At 43.1% G+C, this 21702-nt stretch overlaps 2 protein-coding genes across 9 annotated transcripts in view; one reads left to right on the top strand and one right to left on the bottom strand.

Annotated features, from left to right (window-relative positions):
* Positions 1-4749, top strand: part of MMP23B (matrix metallopeptidase 23B) — a 15299-nt gene extending 10550 nt beyond the window's left edge. For all 4 annotated transcript variants that reach the window (XM_018920373.3, XM_018920372.3, XM_018920371.3 and 1 more), the window contains 3 exons: positions 427-537; positions 1362-1488; positions 2492-4749. In XM_018920373.3, the coding sequence (XP_018775918.1) occupies positions 427-537; positions 1362-1488; positions 2492-2666 (413 nt within the window). In that variant the 3' untranslated portion in view covers positions 2667-4749. The remainder of the gene's footprint in view (positions 1-426; positions 538-1361; positions 1489-2491) is intronic.
* Positions 4336-21702, bottom strand: LOC103820800 (cyclin-dependent kinase 11B). Of its 5 annotated transcripts, none has more exons than XM_018920367.3 (20): positions 21623-21702; positions 20056-20187; positions 18304-18419; positions 17884-18008; positions 17260-17398; positions 16677-16807; positions 15038-15160; positions 13694-13792; positions 13462-13590; positions 12698-12763; positions 12048-12223; positions 11521-11611; positions 11211-11332; positions 10819-10924; positions 10304-10425; positions 10053-10160; positions 9205-9321; positions 8678-8826; positions 6587-6776; positions 4336-5126 (listed from the first exon to the last, which is right to left on the bottom strand). In XM_018920367.3, exons 2-20 carry the CDS (start codon positions 20164-20166, stop codon positions 5034-5036), a joined length of 2313 nt encoding a protein of 770 aa, XP_018775912.1. In that variant the 5' UTR covers positions 20167-20187; positions 21623-21702; the 3' UTR covers positions 4336-5033. The 5 variants fall into 5 exon arrangements, with proteins under 5 accessions (XP_018775912.1, XP_018775914.1, XP_018775913.1 ...); XM_018920369.3 differs by having other exon boundaries at positions 12048-12217; XM_018920368.3 differs by having other exon boundaries at positions 13694-13789.

The following is a 21702-nucleotide window of genomic DNA, read 5'->3' as shown; positions in this document are numbered from 1 at the left end:
CACCTGATCCCAAAGATTCCCCTCTAATGTACACCCCTCCCTTTTCATTTTTAATTCTTACAGAATTTAGGGGTTTTTCTTCCCCATTGTTTCTTTCATCTCTCAATGTCTAATTTCATTTCTCAGCAAACCCGAAGTTTATTTGTAAAAGCAAATCTCTCTTTCCAATCACCAATCAGTGGAATCCTGCCCATGGTTCCTTTTCTCTCCCAGCCTGGTTTGATCTCCCAGCAGCCCCAGAGCTGCTTTGGAAACACAAATCCCCCATTCGAAGCACTGTGCCCTTGCTTTTCCCTGTGAAATGTGCTCACCCTCCTGCTTCAGAGCGCTCCCAGCCCAGCTCCACCTTGTTCCTGCTGCCATTCCACCTCCAGCTGGGTGCTCAGCCCCCCAGCCCCTCCAGCCCTCCTCTCTCTGCTGTTCCAGGCTGCAAGGACAGGCTGGTGATGTGCCCAGCCTGGGCTCAGAAGGGTTTCTGTGAGCAGCGCAGGAAGCTGATGAAGAAGCACTGCCCGTCCTCCTGCGACTTCTGCTACGGTACCAGGGGCTGGGGAGGAGCTGAAAGGGCCCAGGGAGGAGGGAAAAGTGAGGCTGGGACAGGCAAAACCTTCAGGATCAGCCCCAGGAGTGAGCCAGCCCCAAGCAGCACAGCAGAGATGATGTTTTGTGTGTCTGAGTGCAGATCCAGGCCTGGAATGAGGGATAATTCAGCATTGATGGAGTGAAATGTGAATTTCCTCGCTGGAATTTAATTCCTGTCTTGGGCTGAGCCAGGGAATAGCAAGGCAGGGAGAGGGGCAGCAGAGCAGCTCCTGAGGCAGGGATGGGATGGAAACATCTGCAGCACAGCTGGGCTGGAGCTGCTCCCAGAGCAGGGCAGAAAGGTGATTAGCCACAGGATGTTAATCACCTTCTCCAGCCTCAGCTTACGGATCCAGGTGAGGAACTAACCCAGGGCAAGTTGCTGCAGCTGTGGCAGATAAATTGAGTTCAGATAAAAAATGCTGGAATGAAAAATATTCCTTAGGATATCCTGGGTAACCACTGCCTCCTCAGCACGGAGGATTTTTATTTTTTGGGCCAAATTAATGAAAGATGCAATGAGAGAATTACAAACCCAGATATTCCCCAGGATTTTCACACCCTGGAGTGTTCACACCCTCTTCCACAGCTGGGAAAGGCACAAGTCGATTTTTATCCCACCATTTTTACCTTTGCACACCAACCAAGCTCTTTGCCCACCCAAGAATCGCTGAGGAAGAGGAGGCACTTTTAAATCAACACTTTTAAGGCTCCTTAAATGACGATTTTGTGAAGATAAAGCTGCTGAAGTGCTGCCTTTTCCTTCTCTCCCTGCCCAGAATTCCCATTTCCAACGGTGCCCCCCACTCTGCCCCCACCAAGGACCAAAACCAAGACAGTTGCTGAGGGCAGGAACGTCACCTTCCGCTGCGGGCAGAAAATCATCCACAAGAAAGGCAAAGTCCAGTGAGTGCTGCCCTCACCCAGGCTGGGACCCTGCCCAGCCCAAAAACCTGAGGAGGAATGAGAAAAACAGGATAAAGAAGAATGGAGTTTGTAACCTGGAGCTCCAAAAGGATAAAATCCAATTTTATATCAAGCATAAAGCTGAATTGCTTGGCTTGAATATTTATGTTCTTTATATTCTGCAAAATAGCTCTAAAAATTTATAGATTGATATAAAAATATATATTTTACATGTATTATACAATATATAAATAATACAATAATTATATAATATAAAATATAATATATATAGATATTTATCTATTGATAATAATAAATATAATAAATAAATACTAATATAAAATATAGAAATATAATTATATGCTATATATTGTATATATTTAACATGTTTATATTATTTTTATATTATAATAATTTTATATGTTTATATTAATTTTATTTTTAGTATTTTAATAATTTTACCATTTTCTATTTTAAAAAATAGAAATATTTATATATTTCTATATTCTAATATATTTATATATTTCTATATGCTAATATATTCTAATACATTTATATATTTCTATATTCTAATATATTCTAATATATTTATATATTTCTATATGCTAATATATTCTTTATATTCTGAAAAAAACCCATAAAATTTAAATTTACCCTTTCAGGTTTTAATGAGTTGGTTGTTACTGAAGTATGAACAGGCTCTGGAGTATAAAATTTAGGGTGGCTCAAACCCATGAGTTGGTTCAGACTTGAGCACCCAAATTCCCATCAACTTCCAGAGATTCAGACTCCAGCATGACTCAAGATGATTCCCTGATTATCCACCTGAAATAAAGAGTAAAACTCAGCTGAGTTTGGGTGGAGTCTCTGAATTTATTTCTGCTATAAATTCAGCAAAATTTATCATAGAAATTACTAATATTAGTAGAAATAACTAATAATATTTCTATTATTAGCAATCACTAATACTCATATTTAACTTCCATTCTTTTTCTTCTGCCAGCTGGTATAAAGATAAGGAACTTCTGGAATATTCCTACCCAGGTTATCTGTCCCTGAACGAAGATCACATGAGCATCATTGCAAATGCCATCAATGAAGGAACTTACACTTGCATCGTGAAGAAAAAAGAAAGAATCCTGACCACGTATTCCTGGAGGATCAGGCTGAAGCACTGAGCCAGCCCTGGCCTCAGCTCCTGCTCCTGTTCCCAGCTGGTTTTTTGGCATTTTAGATTTCATCTCCACGGGTGCAGGTGAATTCTCCAGCAGCTGCTTTGGTACCTCGGGCTAGAGAGACTCTGGGACTGGCTCCTGGAATGTCACACTCCTCCAGATCCCTCTGAATGATAAAGAATTTGTCAACTATTTGCTGGACAGAGAATTAAAACCCTTTTTTATTTCTTTTTATTTGTATGAGAAGTGTCAGGTGGAGCTGTGTGAGCTGCTGGAAAGCAGGAGCAGACTCTGGCCCAGCCCCCAGGACAGGGGGATGGCAGGAAAAGGACAAGTTTAACACTCGGAGTGTTTTCCTGCCATGTTTCACATCCTGCAGAAGAAATCACACTGCTAAGCCTTAATATCACTTTTGTGTCCCTTGTCAGGAGGAGGAGGGTCACACAAACCTTGTTTTGCTCCTCATTCCAACATGATCAGTTCAAGGATCCACAGAACAGCTCTTCACCCCCAGTGGTTTCCTGGGGTTTGAGGGTTTTCCTCTGATCCCAAGAGGCATTTCTTGCTCAGGGCTTGATCCTTGAGGGCTCTGAGCTGCCCAGTTTGGTAATTAATGGATCTGAGCTGCTCATTTTGGTACTTAAGGGCTCTGAGCTGCTCAGGGTTTGGTTCTTGAGGGCTCTGAGCTGCTCAGGGTTTGATAATTAAGGGCTCTGAGCTGCCCAGGGTTTGGTTCTTGAGGGCTCTGAGCTGCTCAGGGTTTGGTTCTTGAGGGGTCTGAGCTGCTCAGAGCTGGTTCTTGAGGGGTCTGAGCTGTCCAGTTTGGTAATTAAGGGTTCTGAGCTGCTTAGAGTTTGGTAATTAAGGGTCTGCACTGCTCAGAGCTGGTCCTTGAGGGCTCTGAGCTGCTCAGGGTTTGGTTCTTGAGGGCTCTGAGCTGACCAGTTTGGTAATTAAGGGCTCTGAGCTGCTCAAAGTTTGGTAATTAAGGGTCTGCACTGCTCAAAGTTTGGTAATTAAGGGGTCTGAGCTGCTCAAAGTTTGGTCCTTGAGCAGTCTGAGCTGCCCAGAGTTTGGTTCTTGAGGGCTGTGAGCCCTGGTCCCTGTGGGACTGAGGTGATTCCCTCCCTCAGGATGAGCTGAAGGGCCCAGTGCAGCTGGGGGGGAGCTCAGAGGGAACAGTTCCATCTCATGGCCAGACCATGCACTGGGCTCATGCTTTAATCCTCCCCAGCTTCTCCCTGCCTTCCTGGGGAAGCTTCTGGAACCAGCAATGTTCAGCTGTTTCTCCTCCAGGCTGAGGGAACAGAGAGTTTTGTCTTCCCCCACCCCCAGCCTGCTTTCCCAGCTCAGCACAGCCACATTCCAGCCCCAAAACTCTCCAAAATACGGACTGAAACTGATAAAATGTTTAGGGTTGGAGTTAATCCCTTCCTGGCCTGGGGCCCAGCTGTGGTTGCAGGAAAATGTGGTGTTTTCCAGATCTGCCTGTTCCCAAAACAAAGTGACAGCTTCACAAATCAGGGGCTCCAGAGGCTGAGATTCCAACAGGATTCTTCCTCTCCTCTTTCCCCAGAAAGGACTGGAATGTGGCCTTGCACAACCACTACAGCTGAGTTCTTCTCTGGATGGAAAAAGGACATGCATTTAAAAAAAAAACTTTCACAGGAAATCAAGTTTCAAGTCTCCATATTAAATCTTTTTGATTTATAAAACAATAGAGTAATTTGTTTTGCACCACTGTAAATACATTTATAGAACAACAACAACAAAAAAATCTGGTCAGGGAGTATCAAACCCAGCCCAGCTCTCTCCAAGGATACAAACCTCAGAATTGTCATTTTTCTTTTTGCCCCAAATATATTCAGACACAAACAATTTATTTAATTAAAATAAAAAATAAACTCTCTTTACTGTCACCCACTTTGCTGCATGTGAAGCAATGAAATCCTTCACACTATTAAACAATTGAAAATGTATTTTAATTCTACAAATTTACAAGGAGAAAAAAAAAAAAAAACAAAACAAACTCAACAAAAAAAAGAAAAAAAAAATCCCTAAAAATAAACCAGAAACTGTTCCAGGACTGTTATTCCAAGTTGTCCTTTGTCACAGTTTGTGATGGTCCTGGGGTTTTCAGGTAACTCCAGTCCTCTAATGGAATGCAGCAGTTCAACTCCACATGGATTTATAAAACAAGAGCCTTGGAATCTGTGATAATCTTTGAGGTTTTTTCACAGGGAAAAACATCTGGTGCCCCTGGCACAGAACAGAACTGGGGCACTCAAATCCACTCACATGAATGGTGCTTTCTTTTTGTTTTGTTTTGCTTTTTGGGGGGTTTTTTCCCCCTTTTTTTTTAAGTTGAGTTCAAAACTTGAGGCTGAAGCCAGGTCCTGCAGCAGAAGCTCCTTGATTTGTGGTGGTCAGGTGGAAACCTGTGTCCTTCAGGTCATCATCACCCTGTGAAAATCAAGCACAGGGCACTGAGCAGGGGCTGGCCAGCTGCATTTACCCCTCCAAAAATCTAAACCACAAAAATAAACTATTTCAAGATGAGAAATAAATGTTTGGTTTAGAAGCATCACAGTTAAAGTTATTAATAATCTTTAAATATTGCTATTTCAAAATCTGCCATGGCTAAAAGCAGTTGGAGTGTTCCTAGGTCTGTACCCACTTTTGAGAGCAAGAGAAATTAAAAATGGGCTTTTCCAGGAATCTCAGGATCCCTGGAAAGCAAAGCCCAGCCCCAGGGGAGGCTCTGGAGCTGTGCCCAACTCACAATGACTTTGGGAAGGGAAGCTGGACCTTCCCTGCCAGTCCAGGTCAATCCCAGGATCCCAAGCCCAGCCCAGCTGAGGCTCTGCAGCCATGCCCTGACTTTGGGAAGGAAAACTGGACATTCCCTGGGCTTTCAGAAGGAAAACTGGACATTCCCTGGGCTTTCAGAAGGAAAACTGGACTTTCCCTGCCAGTCTAGGTGAATCTGAGGATCCCAAGGAAAGCCCAGGGCAGGCTCTGCTCTGTGCCATTGATTTTGGGAAGGAAAGCTGGCCTGTCCCTGGGCTTTGGGAAGGAAAGCTGGACTTACCCTGGGCTTTTGGAAGGAAAGCTGGACTGTCCCTGGGCTTTGGGAAGGAAAGCTGGACTGTCCCTGGGCTTTGGGAAGGAAAGCTGGACTTACCCTGGGCTTTTGGAAGGAAAGCTGGACTGTCCCTGGGCTTTGGGAAGGAAAGCTGGACTGTCCCTGGGCTTTGGGAAGGAAAGCTGGACTGCCCCTGGGCTTTGGGAAGGAAAGCTGGACTGTCCCTGGGCTTTGGGAAGGAAAGCTGGACTGTCCCTGGGCTTTGGGAAGGAAAGCTGGACTGTCCCTGGGCTTTGGGAAGGAAAGCTGGACTGTCCCTGGGCTTTGGGAAGGAAAGCTGGATTCACCTTGGGCTTTGGGAAGGAAAGCTGGACTCTCCCTGCCAGTCAGGCTCCCAAACAAATCCCTGCCCTGTGCCCCACTCACCAGCCCTGACTTTGGGCAGGCAGGGCTGGACTCAGGATGCCAAGCCCAGCCCAGCTGAAGCCCTGGAGCCGTGCCCCACTCACCAGCCCTGACTTTGGGCAGGCAGGGCTGCACTCAGGATGCCAAGCCCAGCCCAGAGGAGGCTCTGGAGCCGTGCCCCACTCACAGCCCTGACTTTGGGCAGGCAGGGCTGCACTCAGGATGCCAAGCCCAGCCCAGCTGAAGCCCTGGAGCCGTGCCCCACTCACAGCCCTGACTTTGGGCAGGCAGGGCTGCACTCAGGATGCCAAGCCCAGCCCAGCTGAAGCCCTGGAGCCGTGCCCCACTCACAGCCCTGACTTTGGGCAGGCAGGGCTGCACTCAGGATGCCAAGCCCAGCCCAGAGGAGCCCCTGGAGCCGTGCCCCACTCACCAGCTGGCTGTAGCCCAGCCCTCCCTCGGGGGGCCGGGGGCTGGTGCCCCTCTTGACCCTCTGCTGCTCGCTCTTGGCTGGCCAGGTGGGGAACATGGAGGGGTCGATGGGCAGCGGGGTCTCCCGGAAGTACTCGTGCTTCAGCCCGTCCTCGGCCGTGATGCGCCGTGCCGGGTAGTACGTCAGGAAACTGCCAGGAAAAGGAGATTTCAGCCCCCCAAACCCTGTGAATGGCTCAGGAATGCTCCTGAGGGGTTTGTGATGTTCAACAGAATCCTGGCACTGGGTACTGGGGATGAGTCTGGTACTGGTGTTGGGTGGGATTCGGTTGGTTTGGTGTAATTTGATTAGTTGGGGGGGATTCTGTCAGGAGGTATTGGGATAATTCTATTGCTTTGGGATAATTCTATTGCTGGGTATTGGGAATTATTTATTACTGGGTATTGGGATAATTCTATTGCTTTGGGATAATTCTATTACTGGGTATTGGGAATTATTCTATTACTGGGTATTGGGAATTATTCTATTAATTTTGGATCATTTTATTACTGGGTATTGGATATAATTCTATTACTGGGTTTTGGGAATTATTTATTACTGGGTTTTGGGATAATTCTATTGCTTTGGGATAATTCTATTGCTGGGTATTGGATATAATTCTATTACTGGGTATTGGAAATTATTCTGTTCATTTAGGTTCATTTTATTACTGGGTATAGGGTATAATTCTATTACTTGGGTATAATCTTATTACTGGAAATTTTGTATTAATTTGGTATAATTTTATCACTGGCTATTGGGTATAGTTCTATTAATTTCGAATAATTCTATTACTGGGTATAGGGTATAATTCTATTAATTTGGAATAATTTTATTACTGGACATTTTGTATTAATTTGATATAATTCTATTACTGGGTATTAGTATAATTCTATTCATTTGCTGTCATTTTATTACTGGACATTGGGTATAATTTTATTCATTTGGTATGATTTTATTACTGGACATTCTGTATTAATTTGGTATCATTTTATCACTGGGTATTAGGTATAATTCTATTAATTTAATATAATTTTATTACTGGATATTTTGTATTATTTTGGTATCATTTTATCACTGGATATTGTGTCTAATCCTATTAATTGGGCATTGTGTGTAATTCTATTAATTTTGTGTATTCCATGACTGGGTATTAGGTATAACTCTATTAATTTGGTATAATTTTGTTAATGATTGCTAATGATAGATAAAACTCCAAAGAGACCCAGGGTAATTCCATAAGAAAATTTGCAATTTTTGCTATTTCAAGAGAGATTTCAGCCATTCTATTATTGGGTATAATAAAATTATACCAAATAATAAAATGATACCAAATAAATAGAATTACACCAATACCCTTGGACAGACAGATCAAGCTCCAAAGGAACCCAGGGTAATCCCACTGGAATATTCACAATTTTTCCTATTTCAAGATTTTAGCCATTCTATTATTGGGTATAATAGAATCAAACCCAATAATAAAATGATACCAAATTACAGAATTATACCAATTCCCTTGGATAGACAGATAAAGCTCCAAAGGACCCAGGGTAATCCCACTGGAATATTTACAATTTTTGCTATTTCAAGAGAGATTTCAGCCATTCTATTATTGGGTATAACAGAATTAATAAAATGATACCAAATAAATAGAATTACACCAATTCCCTTGGACAGTCAGATCAAGCTCCAAAGGACCCATGGTGATTCCATTGGAATATTCACAATTTTTGCTATTTCAAGAGAGATTTCAGCCATTCTATTACTGGGTATAACAAAATTCTACCAATACACAGTAATGAAATGATACCAAATAAATAGAATTACACCAATTCCCTTGGACAGACAGATCAAGCTCCAAAGGACCCAGGGTAATCCCACTGGAATATTTACAATTTTTGCTATTTCAAGAGAGATTTCAGCCATTCCACCAACACAGCAGATACTCCTGTACCTCAGTGCTAACCACACAGCCTGGGCTTGATTTTCTAAACCTTTCAGAGCACAGGAAATTGTTTTTCTGCCCAGGGAATCCTGGAATTTGGCACCCACTTGTTCATCAGGTCAAAGCCCTGGTCAGAGAGCAGAGCCCCGAATCTCTTGCGCAGGTTGTTGTAGGGATATTCTGTGAAGGTCATTTTCTTCACTGCTGGCAGCTCGTTGTACCCAGGCCAGATCTTCTCACTGGGAGTACCCAGATCCTGCAAATGAAAATGAAAACATCCCTTGGATAAACTCAGAGTGCAATCTTTGATTTATTTATTCAGGAGGAGTTGGGAAGCATCCAGAGAAAACAGACAGGACCAAATCGTGGTCTCAGCCCACTCAACGTGGGGGGAAGCAGAATAAATAACTTCTTCACTAACTAGCTTCTTCACTAACTAGCTTCTTCACTAACTAGCTTCTTCACTAACTAGCTTCTTCACTAACTAGCTTCTTCACTAAATAGCTTCTTCACTAAATAGCTTCTTCACTAAATAACTTTTTATTGAGGCTGAATCTCTGTTAAAGAACAAGCATTACTCCAATGCTCCTGTTTCTAAAAACCAGTCATAATCCCAAAATATTTTTAAAATTACCTTAAAAACTTTGTTAATCTGGTCGATTTCTGACTTCCCTGGGAACAGTGGCTTCTGTGTCAACAGCTCCCCAAAAATGCAGCCTACTGACCACATGTCTATGGCTGTGGAATATTCCTGGAAAGAAGGGAGATAAAATTACACCTCAGAAAAATCAGGAAGATATTTTCACTGATGTTGTGGCTTCTGGGGGTTTATTTGGGGTTTTCTGAGCAGAACTCACAAAACCAGTCCCATACCCAAGGGCCAGGTCTCAATTACTCTCTCAATTACTCTCTCAATTATTCTCTGGCTGTAATTATTTCCAATTTCTAATTACTGTGACTGATGAGCAATACCAGTGCACAGGAATCCTTCAGGATCAAAGGTGGAAAGTCTCCACACTGAGGCCTCTCCTTTCCACTCACTAACAAAGCAGCACAGCTGACAAACCTGAATTTTTTCTGCCAGGGCTCTTGGCACTGCAGCCCTGATTTCACCCAGATTTCAGTTACCAGCAGGGAACATTCTAGAACAATGCCAGCACCTTGTTCTGCTCTCAGATATCACAGGTTTTAATTTAAAAAGGCATTTAAAACCCAGCTGCCAGAGGTGACATTTTGCCACAAGTCCATCAGCACTGACCACATCAGCATTCCAAGGGACAAAACCCCTCTGTCAGCCACCCACCCTCTGTGGGGGGAGGAAGGATGGAAGAGTTTTAGATGTCATTAGGATGAAAAATATTGAATATTCAGGATTTTCAGCAATGAATCAATATAAAGACCTGAGCATGCTCACACTTTGATCATGATTTCTAAAATACAGGTGTTTTAGAAAAGCAGCCAGAGGAATGAGGAGGAGCTCACCTTTGCTCCAAGCAACAGCTCTGGAGCTCTGTACCACAGGGTCACAACCACAGGCGTGTAGGGCTTCAGGGGAGATCCATATTCCCTGGCTAATCCAAAATCTCCAACCTGAAAGGAAAAAAAGCAACATTTCCAGCACTACTCATTCACCACCAGTGCCACTGCACAGCTGGAATTCTGTCTAATTCTGCAGCACAGAATTTATCCTGATTTCCTCTTTTTTTTTTTAATTTTTTTTTCCTAATTCTTACTTTTAAAATGCCTGAATGACTGAGCAGCAGGTTGGAGGTTTTCAGGTCTCTGTGAAGGATCCAGTTGTCGTGGAGGTGTTTGACCCCTCGGAGTAACTGAATCATCAAAGTCTTCACTTCCCCTGGAATGATAAAAAAATGCACAGAAGAAAATAAATCCACCTGGAATTGGTGTTTGGTTTGTTTGGAGGACAGGGAAGAGGGCAGGAAGGAGTGGCAAGTTAAAGAATGTGTCACAGAAGAACAAAATTCATTTGGGCAAGTGGAATTTATCCAAGTTGTGCTCAGGAATTATTCTCTCATGGGAAGTGGACAATATTAAAGGCAAATGTTTATTTTCAGCTCAGCACAGGTGAAACTCCCCCGGTTTCACTCTCACCACCACGAGGCTCAGCCAACACCCTGATTTGGGTCAGGTTTGACAGAACCACCAGAGAAAGGCAGGAATTGGCAGTTCCATTTGTCTTGGCCACTTCTCCAGCTCTGAGAATTCCAGGGCACTGTGCAAGCAGTACCTGGCAGGAAAGGCTGTTTCATTGTTTCCATCAGGCTCTTGAGGTCGTGTTCCACATAATTCATCACAATATAGATTTTATCCATGTTGCTGCCCACAACGATCTCCTGCAAGACAGAACCAGGTGAGTAAAACCTACACATGGTGTTTAAAAAGCATCCAAAATCAATTTTGGAAATGTTTTGGCAAGAGGATGGAGGCTGCCATTGGAAAAATCCTTAAAAATGGTATTTTTTCTATTAAAAGCAGCTCATTGTTTGTAAAACATCAGGTTGTGCAGTGATGGAGCAGCACACAACTGCTCACAGCAGCAAGATCTGCCAGGGTTGGGATATTTTTCTATTTAAAAGCCAAGAGGAATATTTCAACAGATATAACAGACTGCAGCCTTACTCTGACAGTGACAATATTCAGGTGCTGTGCTTTCAGAATTGTATTTATTTCTCTCAGAGAAGTAATGGGAAAACCTTCCTTCTCCTTTTCCATTTTCAGTCTCTTCAGAGCCACGATTTCATCTGCAAAGGAAACACATTTAACAATCCACATCACCAGGTGTTGGCTCACTGATTAAATATTTAATTATCTGTGCTGCTTTTCCTTGAAAATGAGTAAAGAAATATTTTAAATAGATTTTGATCATCACTGAAGAATGCAATTTGCAGCCCTAAATACCCTGAGGGAAGTGGAGGGCTCTGAAACCCACCAGTCTTTTTGTCCTTTGCCCTGTACACCACACCATAGGTTCCTTCTTCAATCCTGTTCAAACACTGGAATTCCTCCACGCTGCGACAGCCCTGAAAAATCACAGAACAACATTCACTCCTCCAGCATCTGGGGGAAGGTTGTGCCTTTTTAAAAACCTCAACAACTTCACAGTTAAATTTTTCCAGAAGAATTCAGCTCTAAACCCTATGAGAAAGGTGACTTTGGGGTTGGTTTGTCATGGAGTTTCTAAAGGAATCCTGGACAGAGCCTGTGTTTCAGCAGAATAATTAAATTATTCCATTCACTTTTGCACAAAGGCAGCAACTCAGCACCTTTCACACAATTAATTGGTAAAAATGTGATTTTTATTGGAATTTCTACACTTTGCTGTTGGTTACATAAGGAATAAGCAGTTTCTGTTTATGATAACAGAGCTCTCCTCTCACAAGGATCTATTTCCAGACAGCAAGAGCAAGATAACAGCTATCAGTGAAATCAGAAACACTGAAGAGGGTGATCCCCTACCTGGAGGGCAGGAAGGTACTTGGGAAGCTCCTGCTTCAGCTCGATGGGGGAGGAAGCTGGAGAATCAGGAATGTATTCCCCTTCTGTCATGGCATTGGAATGAGGGGAGCCCTCCCCCACCTCCTCCTCCTCCACCTCACTCCCTGCAGAATCCCGGTCAAACCTCGACTCTGGAACTTTAAAAGTCAGAATCAGTGGTGGAAAGAGGAGCTGTGAGGATTAACTAAACTCAGCTTTAGGTAAATGAGGGTGGTGACATTGAGCACTGCGTGGCAGGGGAGGGTGGAGAAGCCAAATTTCTCTTCTTGGCAAAGGTGATGCTTTCAGGAATTCACCTGCAGCTTCCAGTGGTAATGCAGCAGGTCAGAAAAAGAAATCTTTGCACCAGAATTAAGGAGAAAACTGACCCAGGATGTCTCAATCTCTGATTTTGATGAGAGGACAGGACAAAAGAACTCAAAATGAAGAAGGAAACATCAGCTCATTAGGTTGATTCCCTCTAAGCAAAGCTTGGAGCAGATTGCAAGGAATTTCTGAGTTTGACATGAGAATAGCATTTCAATCTTTTAAATATTTGTAGAAATAGATTTATCTAGCTGCAAAAACTCAGGCAAACACTTCTTTTAAGACATTGAGGATTTGCATTGTACCAACTGGGATGTGGTTTCCATTCTCCCGTTCCTCCTCTTCGCTCATCTCCTCTTCGCTCACCTCCTCTGCAAAACAGAAAAATCCACATTTCTGGAGGCAAATCCCTGCTGGAATCCTCTCCCATCTCACCAGGCTTCTGCACTGGCTGGGACCAAGAACTTCTGCTTCACTTCCAACAGGGAAAACAACTTTTACCAATTCTCTGGGAATTGGGAGGTGGGCAGGTAAATAAATGATGAATATTTCTTTATTAATTGGAACTGATTTTAAAGAAAAACAGCCAGCCATCAGAGCCTGCTCTTGTGCCTTTTCTTTACTTATTCATGACAAGAATGGCTGCACTCAGACTTCTTTACTGAACTTTCATGTCATTATCTTCATTCATTTGGTAAAAACTTCTGAAATTTGCAACAGGAAAGAATTGAAAATGACAAAAGACATTTGGATTTCACCACCCCCCAAAGAAGTGCAGACTGTGCTCTGCAGAGCATCTGATGTGTTACAGAACCACCTGAAGTGCAGTTAGGGAGACAAAAATGGCTCTCAGGTTTCTGCTCTGGCTTCTTAGATGAAGAATTGGTATTACCTCTACCAAAAGGATAGAATGGGACTTGGACTTGGGTGGTTTCTTTTTAGTTATCTTGACCTGTGAGGTCTCAGCCTAGCCTAGACTAAGAGAAAAGGAAAATGTTCAAATAAAACAGCACAGGATGAGGAAAATAAAGAAAATCACCCCTGCAGCCCTGCTTGGTGAAATCCTCACCTGCTGATTGCTCAGACACCTCCTCAGAATTGCTTCCTGTCTCCTCCTCCTCCTCCTCTTCCTCTCCCTCTTCCTCAGAGCCTTCACTGCTGGACTCTTCCTCCTCCTCTTCTGAGCCTGATCCAGATTCTGTCCAGGAATAATCAGCACTTAACACCCACAGTGTTTGCTCAGCAGAGAAATTAATTACATCTGTACAATTAATTACAGCTCCTAAATTGCATTTAATCACCTGAGGAAGACTCTGCTGAGCTGGTTTTCCTCTCACTGTCACTGATGTCTTGCAAGTCTGACAGAGGATCCCTCTCTTCTGGTTTCTCTTCTTTCACTGCTGAAAGCACAAAAATTAAAAATAACAGTGCTAACTGAGTATCATTTCCAAGCCTCTGAATTCCCAGGGAACTGCTTCATTTTCTGCTGGCATTAAATCAGTGCTGAATATTCAGAATTGGAAATTCAGAGCACTAAAAACAAAAAATAATAATCATCTCACACTCTGCTCAATGACAAACAGCTTTTGTGAATTGCAGTGGTGCAGGATCAACAGCCAAAAATATGGAATATTGACCTGATTTCTAAACAGGATGTGTTCCTTCCTGAGGTCTTGTAAGATGAATTAAAACAGAGGAAAAAAGGGAAAAAAGCTCCATGGTGACAAGAATCACCAGGACAGGGTCCCTTCACACTGGTCACTGTCAGTGCTCACTGCTCCAGGGATCACCACGAAAAATCCCTGGTGGGTGATGGGGCAGGAGCTTCCCAGGCCTTGCTGCCTGCTCCACCTGGAATTCCAGCTGATCCCACCTGCTCTGGGTGCCTCCACCTGGAATTCCAGCTGATCCCATCCTGCTCTGGGTGCCCCCACCTGGAATTCCAGCTGATCCCATCCTGCTCTGGGTGCCTCCAGCTGGAATTCCAGCTGATTCCAGCCTGCTCTGGGTGCTTCCAGCTGGAATTCCAGCTGATCCCATCCTGCTCTGCCTACACTTCTTTCCACAGCTGCACAAGGCAGACACAGAGCTTTCCTCCTGTCACTTGTGCTATTTCCCTACCCCCAGAACCTTCAGGTGGGATACTTTTCTGGCTTGGAAAACAAAATTCACCATCTAAGCAGAACTCTGCTTTCAGAATTTAATTCTGCACGATGACAGACTGGGTGATGCTCACACTGAGCCCTGGGAGGTCACTTTTTGAGGTCATTTAGCTCCTAACCCCAAATCCAACTGGAGCTGGAGTAACCAATCCCTTTTTAACCTGCAAGGCAATTCAACTGCAGGATTTTAACAATTCAGTCAGCTGCTTCTTTCACCACTGAACGGGGTTACCTCACTTGGAAACTTTTCCAACTGCTACTCCTACCCCTAAATATCCCATGGATCTCTTGTGCATCTCCTGCAGAACCAGCACTGCTTTAGGAAAGAGACATTGGTGAATGTTCCAGACTTAACGCCGCTGGGGCTGAGCTGGACAAGACTTGAACTGAGCACCTGGGATGTTTGTTTGAGACTAAAAATGAATTTAATTTGATTTTTTCCCCCAGCTGCCCCCCAAGACAGTGTAGAGTGGCAGATGCTACCTGGTTTCCTGCTCTCTCCTTGCTCAAGCTTGTCTCTCTGCTGGCGCAAGGGGCTGCGACTCCAGGGTCTCATTTTTACTTTGTCTCCATATTCTTCCCTCACTGTTCTATGGTGTGCAGAAACTAGGGAAAACAAAACCACAAGAAATTGTTACATCTGCCTAATTAGAGTTGTCTTGTCTGCCACAGCCACCTGATTTGAATGGTTTTCTTTTTTTTTTTTTTAACAAGGTAATAAGGAAGAGTGGGAGAGGAACCTACTTAAATCTGGGAGAATGAAGGGTTTTGATTTATCTCAAATAAAATATGGATTTGTTCTGCTTAGGGAAAGCTGCTGCCACACTTAAAAACAGAAGCAAGCTGCCCTGTATGTTACACAATAAACACCCTGATTCTAAAGCATTAATGCCAGAGAAAGAAGTGGGAAATATGTAAAAGAATAAAACCAGCTGAGGTTTAGAAGGAGCTGACAGAACATTCAGAGCAATAAAACCAATTAAATGAAAGGTGACACAGATTGAGCACTATCAGCATAAAGCCAAGCACAAAAAGGAGCTGTTTGCTATGAGCTGAGCAAGGGAGAGAAAGCAAAAAATATGGTTTGTTCTGCTAGTCTTGAATCATCTCTAGCACCTGAGCACAGGAATGGGCTCTGATTTTTACCTCTGAAAGCTGGGACAGAGATCCTTGAACCAAAAATGATCTGAGCTGAGATTGCAGACACCCAACACACTGTGCAAAGGGTTCAAGGGCAGAACTTGAACTGCTCAGGCACCAGAAAATCCCACCTGCCTCCCACTGCAGAATCTTCCATGCCTGGAGTTCTTACACGACCTCTCCCTCTTGGCAATTTATTCCCCCAAATCCTTAAAACACTGAAATTGGAGGTTTCAACCTCTATGCAACTGAGACAGACTCAGCCAAAGAGTTCAGAACCACTGGGGTTGTGCTGGGTGCACACAGTGGCACCTCCAGAAATGCTGTTTTTGTACGAAATCTCCCCCTCCTGAAATCCTGTTTTTACAGGACATCTCCCCCTCCAGAAATGCTGTTTTTGTAGGAAATCTCCCCCTCCAGAAATGCTGTTTTTACAGGACATCTCCCCTTCCAGAAATGCTGTTTTTACAGGAAATCTCCCCCTCCAGAAATGCTGTTTTTGTAAGAAATCTCCCCCTCCTGAAATCCTGTTTTTGTAGGAAATCTCCCCCTCCAGAAATGCTGTTTTTACAGGACATCTCCCCCTCCAGAAATGCTGTTTTTACAGGCCATCTCCCCCTCCAGAAATGCTGTTTTTACAGGCCATCTCCCCCTCCAGAAATGCTGTTTTTACAGGACATCTCCCCCTCCAGAAATGCTGTTTTTACAGGAAATCTCCCTGACAGGGAGAGGCAAAGACTCACTGACTGACTGAGCAGCTTCCTCGGCTATTTAAGGCCCATAACAGCATCAGATAATTTTATCTCTCCATGTAAAACTTACATTTCCTTTTCCCTCCCATGTCAAAGGCCTTCCCCACTTGAATATTTCTTAAATTCTGCTGCTTTAATAAAAACTACTTTCTATCCCCCCATTCCAGCACTGTGTCAGCAGGTAGGAAAGGGATAATAAATATGAAGAGGATTGATGCAGAGGGAGTCACCTTCTCTCCTGGCTTCCCTCTCCTTCCTCCTCTCCTCAGCTCTCCTCTCTCTCTCCTTTTGCTCCCGCTGCTCCTTCTGCTGCTCCCGGATTTTTCTTTCCCTTTCCCTCTCCAGTTGCTCCAGGCGATCTCTGGAAAATAATTTTTGTTTGTTACAAATTCAGCTTTGGTTTGCAGCACCAAAGCACTGAACTCAACTTCCTTCAACACCCCCAGTCGTGCATCAGTCAGAAACAGGGGGAGTTTCTCAGCTGATCCTTTAAAAGACCCAGACCAGGAGTTCTCCACCCTATCAGGATTTAAGCAGAAATTAAACCAGTCCAGTTCATTAACCCCCTGATAATCCAGATAATTAATCCCCTGTGCAAATCTGGTTGGAAAAAAACCTCTAAACCCATCCAATCTTTTTATTCCAGTGAATTCACCTGGAATATCCAGGGTGACAAAGCACTTTAAAGAGAAGAACACATCCCCAGGAACACAGACAAGTTCTCACTGTGGATTTTTTTGGTCATTTCACAAGCAAAGCTCAGAGGAGGCAGGTGCTGGTGTCCCTCCCCAGGGGAGGGAGGGATGGGTGTACCTCTCCCTCCTGGAATGCTCCCTTGCCATCTCTCTCCGTTTCTGTCTCTCCCATTCACGCCGGGCTTTATCCTGCTCTTCTCTATGTCTCTTCCTACGCTCATGCTCCCGTTCTTTCTCTTTCACTCTGGCATGTTTCCCTTGAACAAACAGAAATCAATTTCCGAGTGTTACTGCTCAAAATAATCACGGAAAGCAAAACTCAGGGGGTGAAACTGAGGAGAACTATTGCCGTGTGCTCTGTTGTTTTCCTAAAGGGAAAATCCAGTTCTGAAAGGGAGTTGGAAAGCCCAAAGTCTGTAAGGTTTTGTATGAATATTTGAATTAAAGTGAAAAAGGTGAATGGCTCTAGAAAGGGTATTTTTTTTTTCCTGGTACAAAGATCAGAGGTCTTTCACTCAGTGAAGCCAGAGAGAATCTTATCAGGCTTCAAGGAGTAAAGGTGACCTCAGTGTCCCTGTCCCAAAGGGATTTCTGTCCTCTCAACCACGCTCACACCCCTGTCATTCCCCTAAGGGCACTCAAAGAAATCAACAATTCCCATTCCTCTCTCCATCCACCTGCTGTGGTTCCCTCAGGGTGAGTTTCTGATGTTTATTCTACTCCCAGGAGTGGCAAGAAGCACCTTCTGCAGAGTGGCTCCTGTGCCTGCGTTTCTCTTTCCTCTTCTCATCCTTCCTGTGATGGGTTTTCTCTTTCCGGGACATCTGCTGGGGGGGTTTGATAGCCAAGGAATCATCTTCTTCTCCCCTGGAAGGCAGGACAGGAATAAACCCAGGCAGGTGACAGGGGAAACCCACACATTTCCTTGTCTGGAAAAGATTCCCATTTTATTTTGAGTTTCTACAATAAATCAAGATGGGAACCTAATATTTAAATTGGTTAAGTCTGGTTAAATCTTCACCAGTGCTTCAAAAACATGTTCTATAAAAAGTATTTTCACTTCTAAAATTTGATTTTCCCTTCAGATATTTGAAACCCTCTTGTCAGGAGATGGAAAGGTTAATTTCAGGAATTTTTTATGGTTTTATTTCCTCATTCTTACCTGTCTTCCATGGAGTCCTCCCTCCTGTAAGGCGAGTTCCTGATGGTGATTTCCATGCGATGGTCTCTCAGCTCCCCCTCCTCAAGAGAATCCCTCTTGGAATCCCTCTCATCTGACTGAGGGAAGAGCACAGAAAAATCCATGGATTTGTATGGCTCAAAGTGAATAAAATTCAATTTAAAATTCAACCACTGGATATTCAATCAATCACTGGATATTCAACCACTGGATATTCAATCAATCAACCAACCACTGGATATTCATTCAATCAACCAATCACTGGATATTCAATCAATCAATCAATCACTGGATATTCAACCACTGGATATTCAAACAATCACTGGATATTCATTCAATCAATCACTGGATATTCATTCAACCAACCACTGGATATTCAATCAATCAACCAACCACTGGATATTCAATCAACCAATCAATCACTGGATATTCAATCAACCAATCACTGGATATTCAATCAACCAATCACTGGATATTCAATCAACCAATCACTGGATATTCAATCAACCAATCACTGGATATTCAATCAATCAATCACTGGATATTCAATCAATCAATCACTGGATATTCAATCAACCAATCACTGGATATTCAATCAACCAACCACTGGATATTCAACCAATCACTGGATATTTGCTGGCTCAAAAACTCAGCCTGGACTGGTCACCCTGTAAAATCCTGATTTGTGACAGCAGCACTGAGCTGAAGTGCATTAATTGGCCACAATTAGACTAAATTAAACTCTGAGCAGGAGTGCAGTAATTGCTGGGTGCTATTTTCTGCAATTATTAACTTGAACAAAGCTGCACAAAACCAAACAGCAACAGGAAAGTGACTCCAAACCCATGATTTTAACTCATTCTTCTATAAAATCTTTAAAAATTGTTCCTTCAACTGCAAGCCCCAGCTAATTATTTATTTTTATTTATTTATTTTTTAAATTAATTTATTTAAGCATTAATTATTATATATAATTATTTAAATTTAAATTGTTACTTACATGAATTTATTTATCTTTTCTGAACAATAAATAAAGAATAACTTTCCTGACAAATAACCAAACAGCAAGATAAAATTGATTCCAAAGCCATGATTTTAAACCCATTTCTCTATAAAATCTTTAAAAATTGTTCCTTCAACTGCAAGCCCTAGTTGATTACTTTATTTTTATTTATTTATATATATTTTTTATTTCTTTAAAATTAATTTATTTAATTTATTTAAACATCAATTATTATATATAATTGTATATAATTAACTAAATTTAAATTGTTACTTACATTATTTATTTTTTCTGACCAATAACCAAACAGCAACAGAAAAGTGATTCCAAACCCATGATTTTAACCCATTCCTCTATAAAATCTTTAAAAATTGTTCCTTGAACTGCCAGCCTCAGTTGATTATTTTTACATATATATTTATATTTTTATTTATTTAAAATTCATATATTTAAACAATTATTGTACATCATGATATATAATTATCTATATCTAAATGATTATTTACATTCATTTATTTCTCTTTTCTGACCAATAACTGTAAGAATTCACATTATATCATGCCAGACCAATGAAATCCTCACAAAGCACCCAATTTTTGTTAAATTTGGAATTAGAGACCACACAGAAAAGACAAAAAAAATCAGCAGAAAATCAGGATCCAGGCAGTGCAGCCCATTAAAATGCAGATTTCTGTGAATAAATGAATAATCCCATTAAAGGGGCAGCTTACATTTTTCATTCGTTTGATCTCTGCCTTCTCCTCTTGCTCCTTCCTTCGTTTCTTCTCCTGGAGAATCTCATCTAAAGTCTTCACCTTCCAGGAATCCTTTTCATCACCCATTGGAGTTCAAAAAAACACCCTCTGCGAAAGGAGGAGACCTTGACAAATAAATAAACCTAAATCTGTTTCATAAATAAATCTATTTATCACAAATAAATCTATTTTACACCCATTTTTTTCAGAGCAAACATTTCATGTTCTGGTTTTGAGTAAAGCCACGCTGGAGTTGGGTTTATGGCGGACCAAAAATGTTTGTTTTAAACCCAAAGGAGACTCTGCTAAGAGCTCAGGGAGCTGCTGAGGGGGCAAAAAAACCAATTTATGGTTTAATGATGATTTGAGGTAACAAAGCTTGGGGGAAAAGGGCACAGAATGCAGAATTTATGGGAAAACTGAGAGAAGGAAGAAAATAATGAAGGCAAGTGTGCTGAAATCAGCTGTCACTGAGGAAAAGGTCATCCCAGCACCACCCAGAAAGGCACTAATTAGCATGAGAAGTGCAAGAGTAATTAACCCACAGGAGGCAGAACATTCATGAACAAGAGAACTACACCACTTAGAGCTAATGAGCATTAATTCCCTGGTTTATTGGGAGGTATAAAGGACAAAAATTTGCAAATTGGGGGTTTGGTTTGTGGAACACCTGAGAGGAACAGGGGACTTGTCTTTATATGGGTCTGCTGGGAGATCAAACCAGCTCTGGGAGAGAAAAGGAACCATGGGAGGGATTCCACTGATTGGTGATTGGAAAGAGATTTGCTTTTACAAATAAACTTCAGGTTTGCTGATAAATGAAATTACACATTGAGAGATGAATGAAACAATGGGGAAAACCCCTAAATTCTGTAAGAGTTAAACATGAAAAGGGAGGGTTGTACATTAGAGGGGAATCTTTGGGATCAGGGACTCTGAACCTCTCAAGTACCTCAGAAATGGGGAAAAACCCCTAAATTCCATAGGAATTAAAAATGAAAAGGGAGGGTTGTACATCAGAGGGGAAATCTTTGGGATCAGGTGTATCAGGAAGTCTGAATCTGTCAAGTACCTCAGAAATGGGGAGAGAAGAGAAATGTGGCTGGAAATTGGGATTAAAAGGAGGCTGCACCCTCCAAAATGTGAGAGATCCCAGGGGAATGCCCCATGGCTTCTCCTTTAATTCGAATAAAGTAAAACCATTCCTCTGTCTCCTTTCTGGACACAAACCTCTGGTGTTTGTGAATAATTTTCCTAAGGCACCCAGCTCTGCGCTCTCTCCTGTGACACTCCCGGCCTGTCGCACACCGCGGGTCGGAGCCGATTGCGGCGCCCGCGCCCCGCGGAGCCCCCGGGGGGACCGAACAGCCCCGAGGCCCTCACGGAGCGCCGCCACCCGCGGGCCCGCCCGCCATCAGCGCTGGGCTTCCCTCACAGCCCCGAGAGCCCCGCGGAGCCCTCCCGCTGTTCCCCCAGCCCCGGTGTCCCCTCAGTAGCCCCGGTGTCCCCTCAGAGCCCGCGGTGTCCCCCCGGCCCCGCTCACCGCCGCCGCCACCGGGCACTGCGAGCAGCCGCGCGCGGGTCACGCGTCACTTCCGCCCGCCGCCGCCGCGCGCCGGTGAC

The sequence above is a fragment of the Serinus canaria genome, chromosome 21 (assembly GCF_022539315.1).
Source record: "Serinus canaria isolate serCan28SL12 chromosome 21, serCan2020, whole genome shotgun sequence".
NCBI lineage: Eukaryota > Metazoa > Chordata > Aves > Passeriformes > Fringillidae > Serinus > Serinus canaria.
This window is presented reverse-complemented; position numbering and strand designations above follow the sequence as displayed.

Coding starts and splice junctions, on each gene's coding strand:
- LOC103820800 (XM_018920367.3), bottom strand. CDS start 20,166: ATGGGTGATGAAAAGGATTCCTGGAAGGTGAAGACTTTAGATGAGATT. Junction 8,827..9,204: donor AGATTAACAAAGTTTTTAAG/GTAATTTTAAAA, acceptor TTTCATTTGCAG/GATCTGGGTACTCCCAGTGA. Junction 5,127..6,586: donor GGCTGGGCTACAGCCAGCTG/GTGAGTGGGGCA, acceptor TGATTTTCACAG/GGTGATGATGACCTGAAGGA.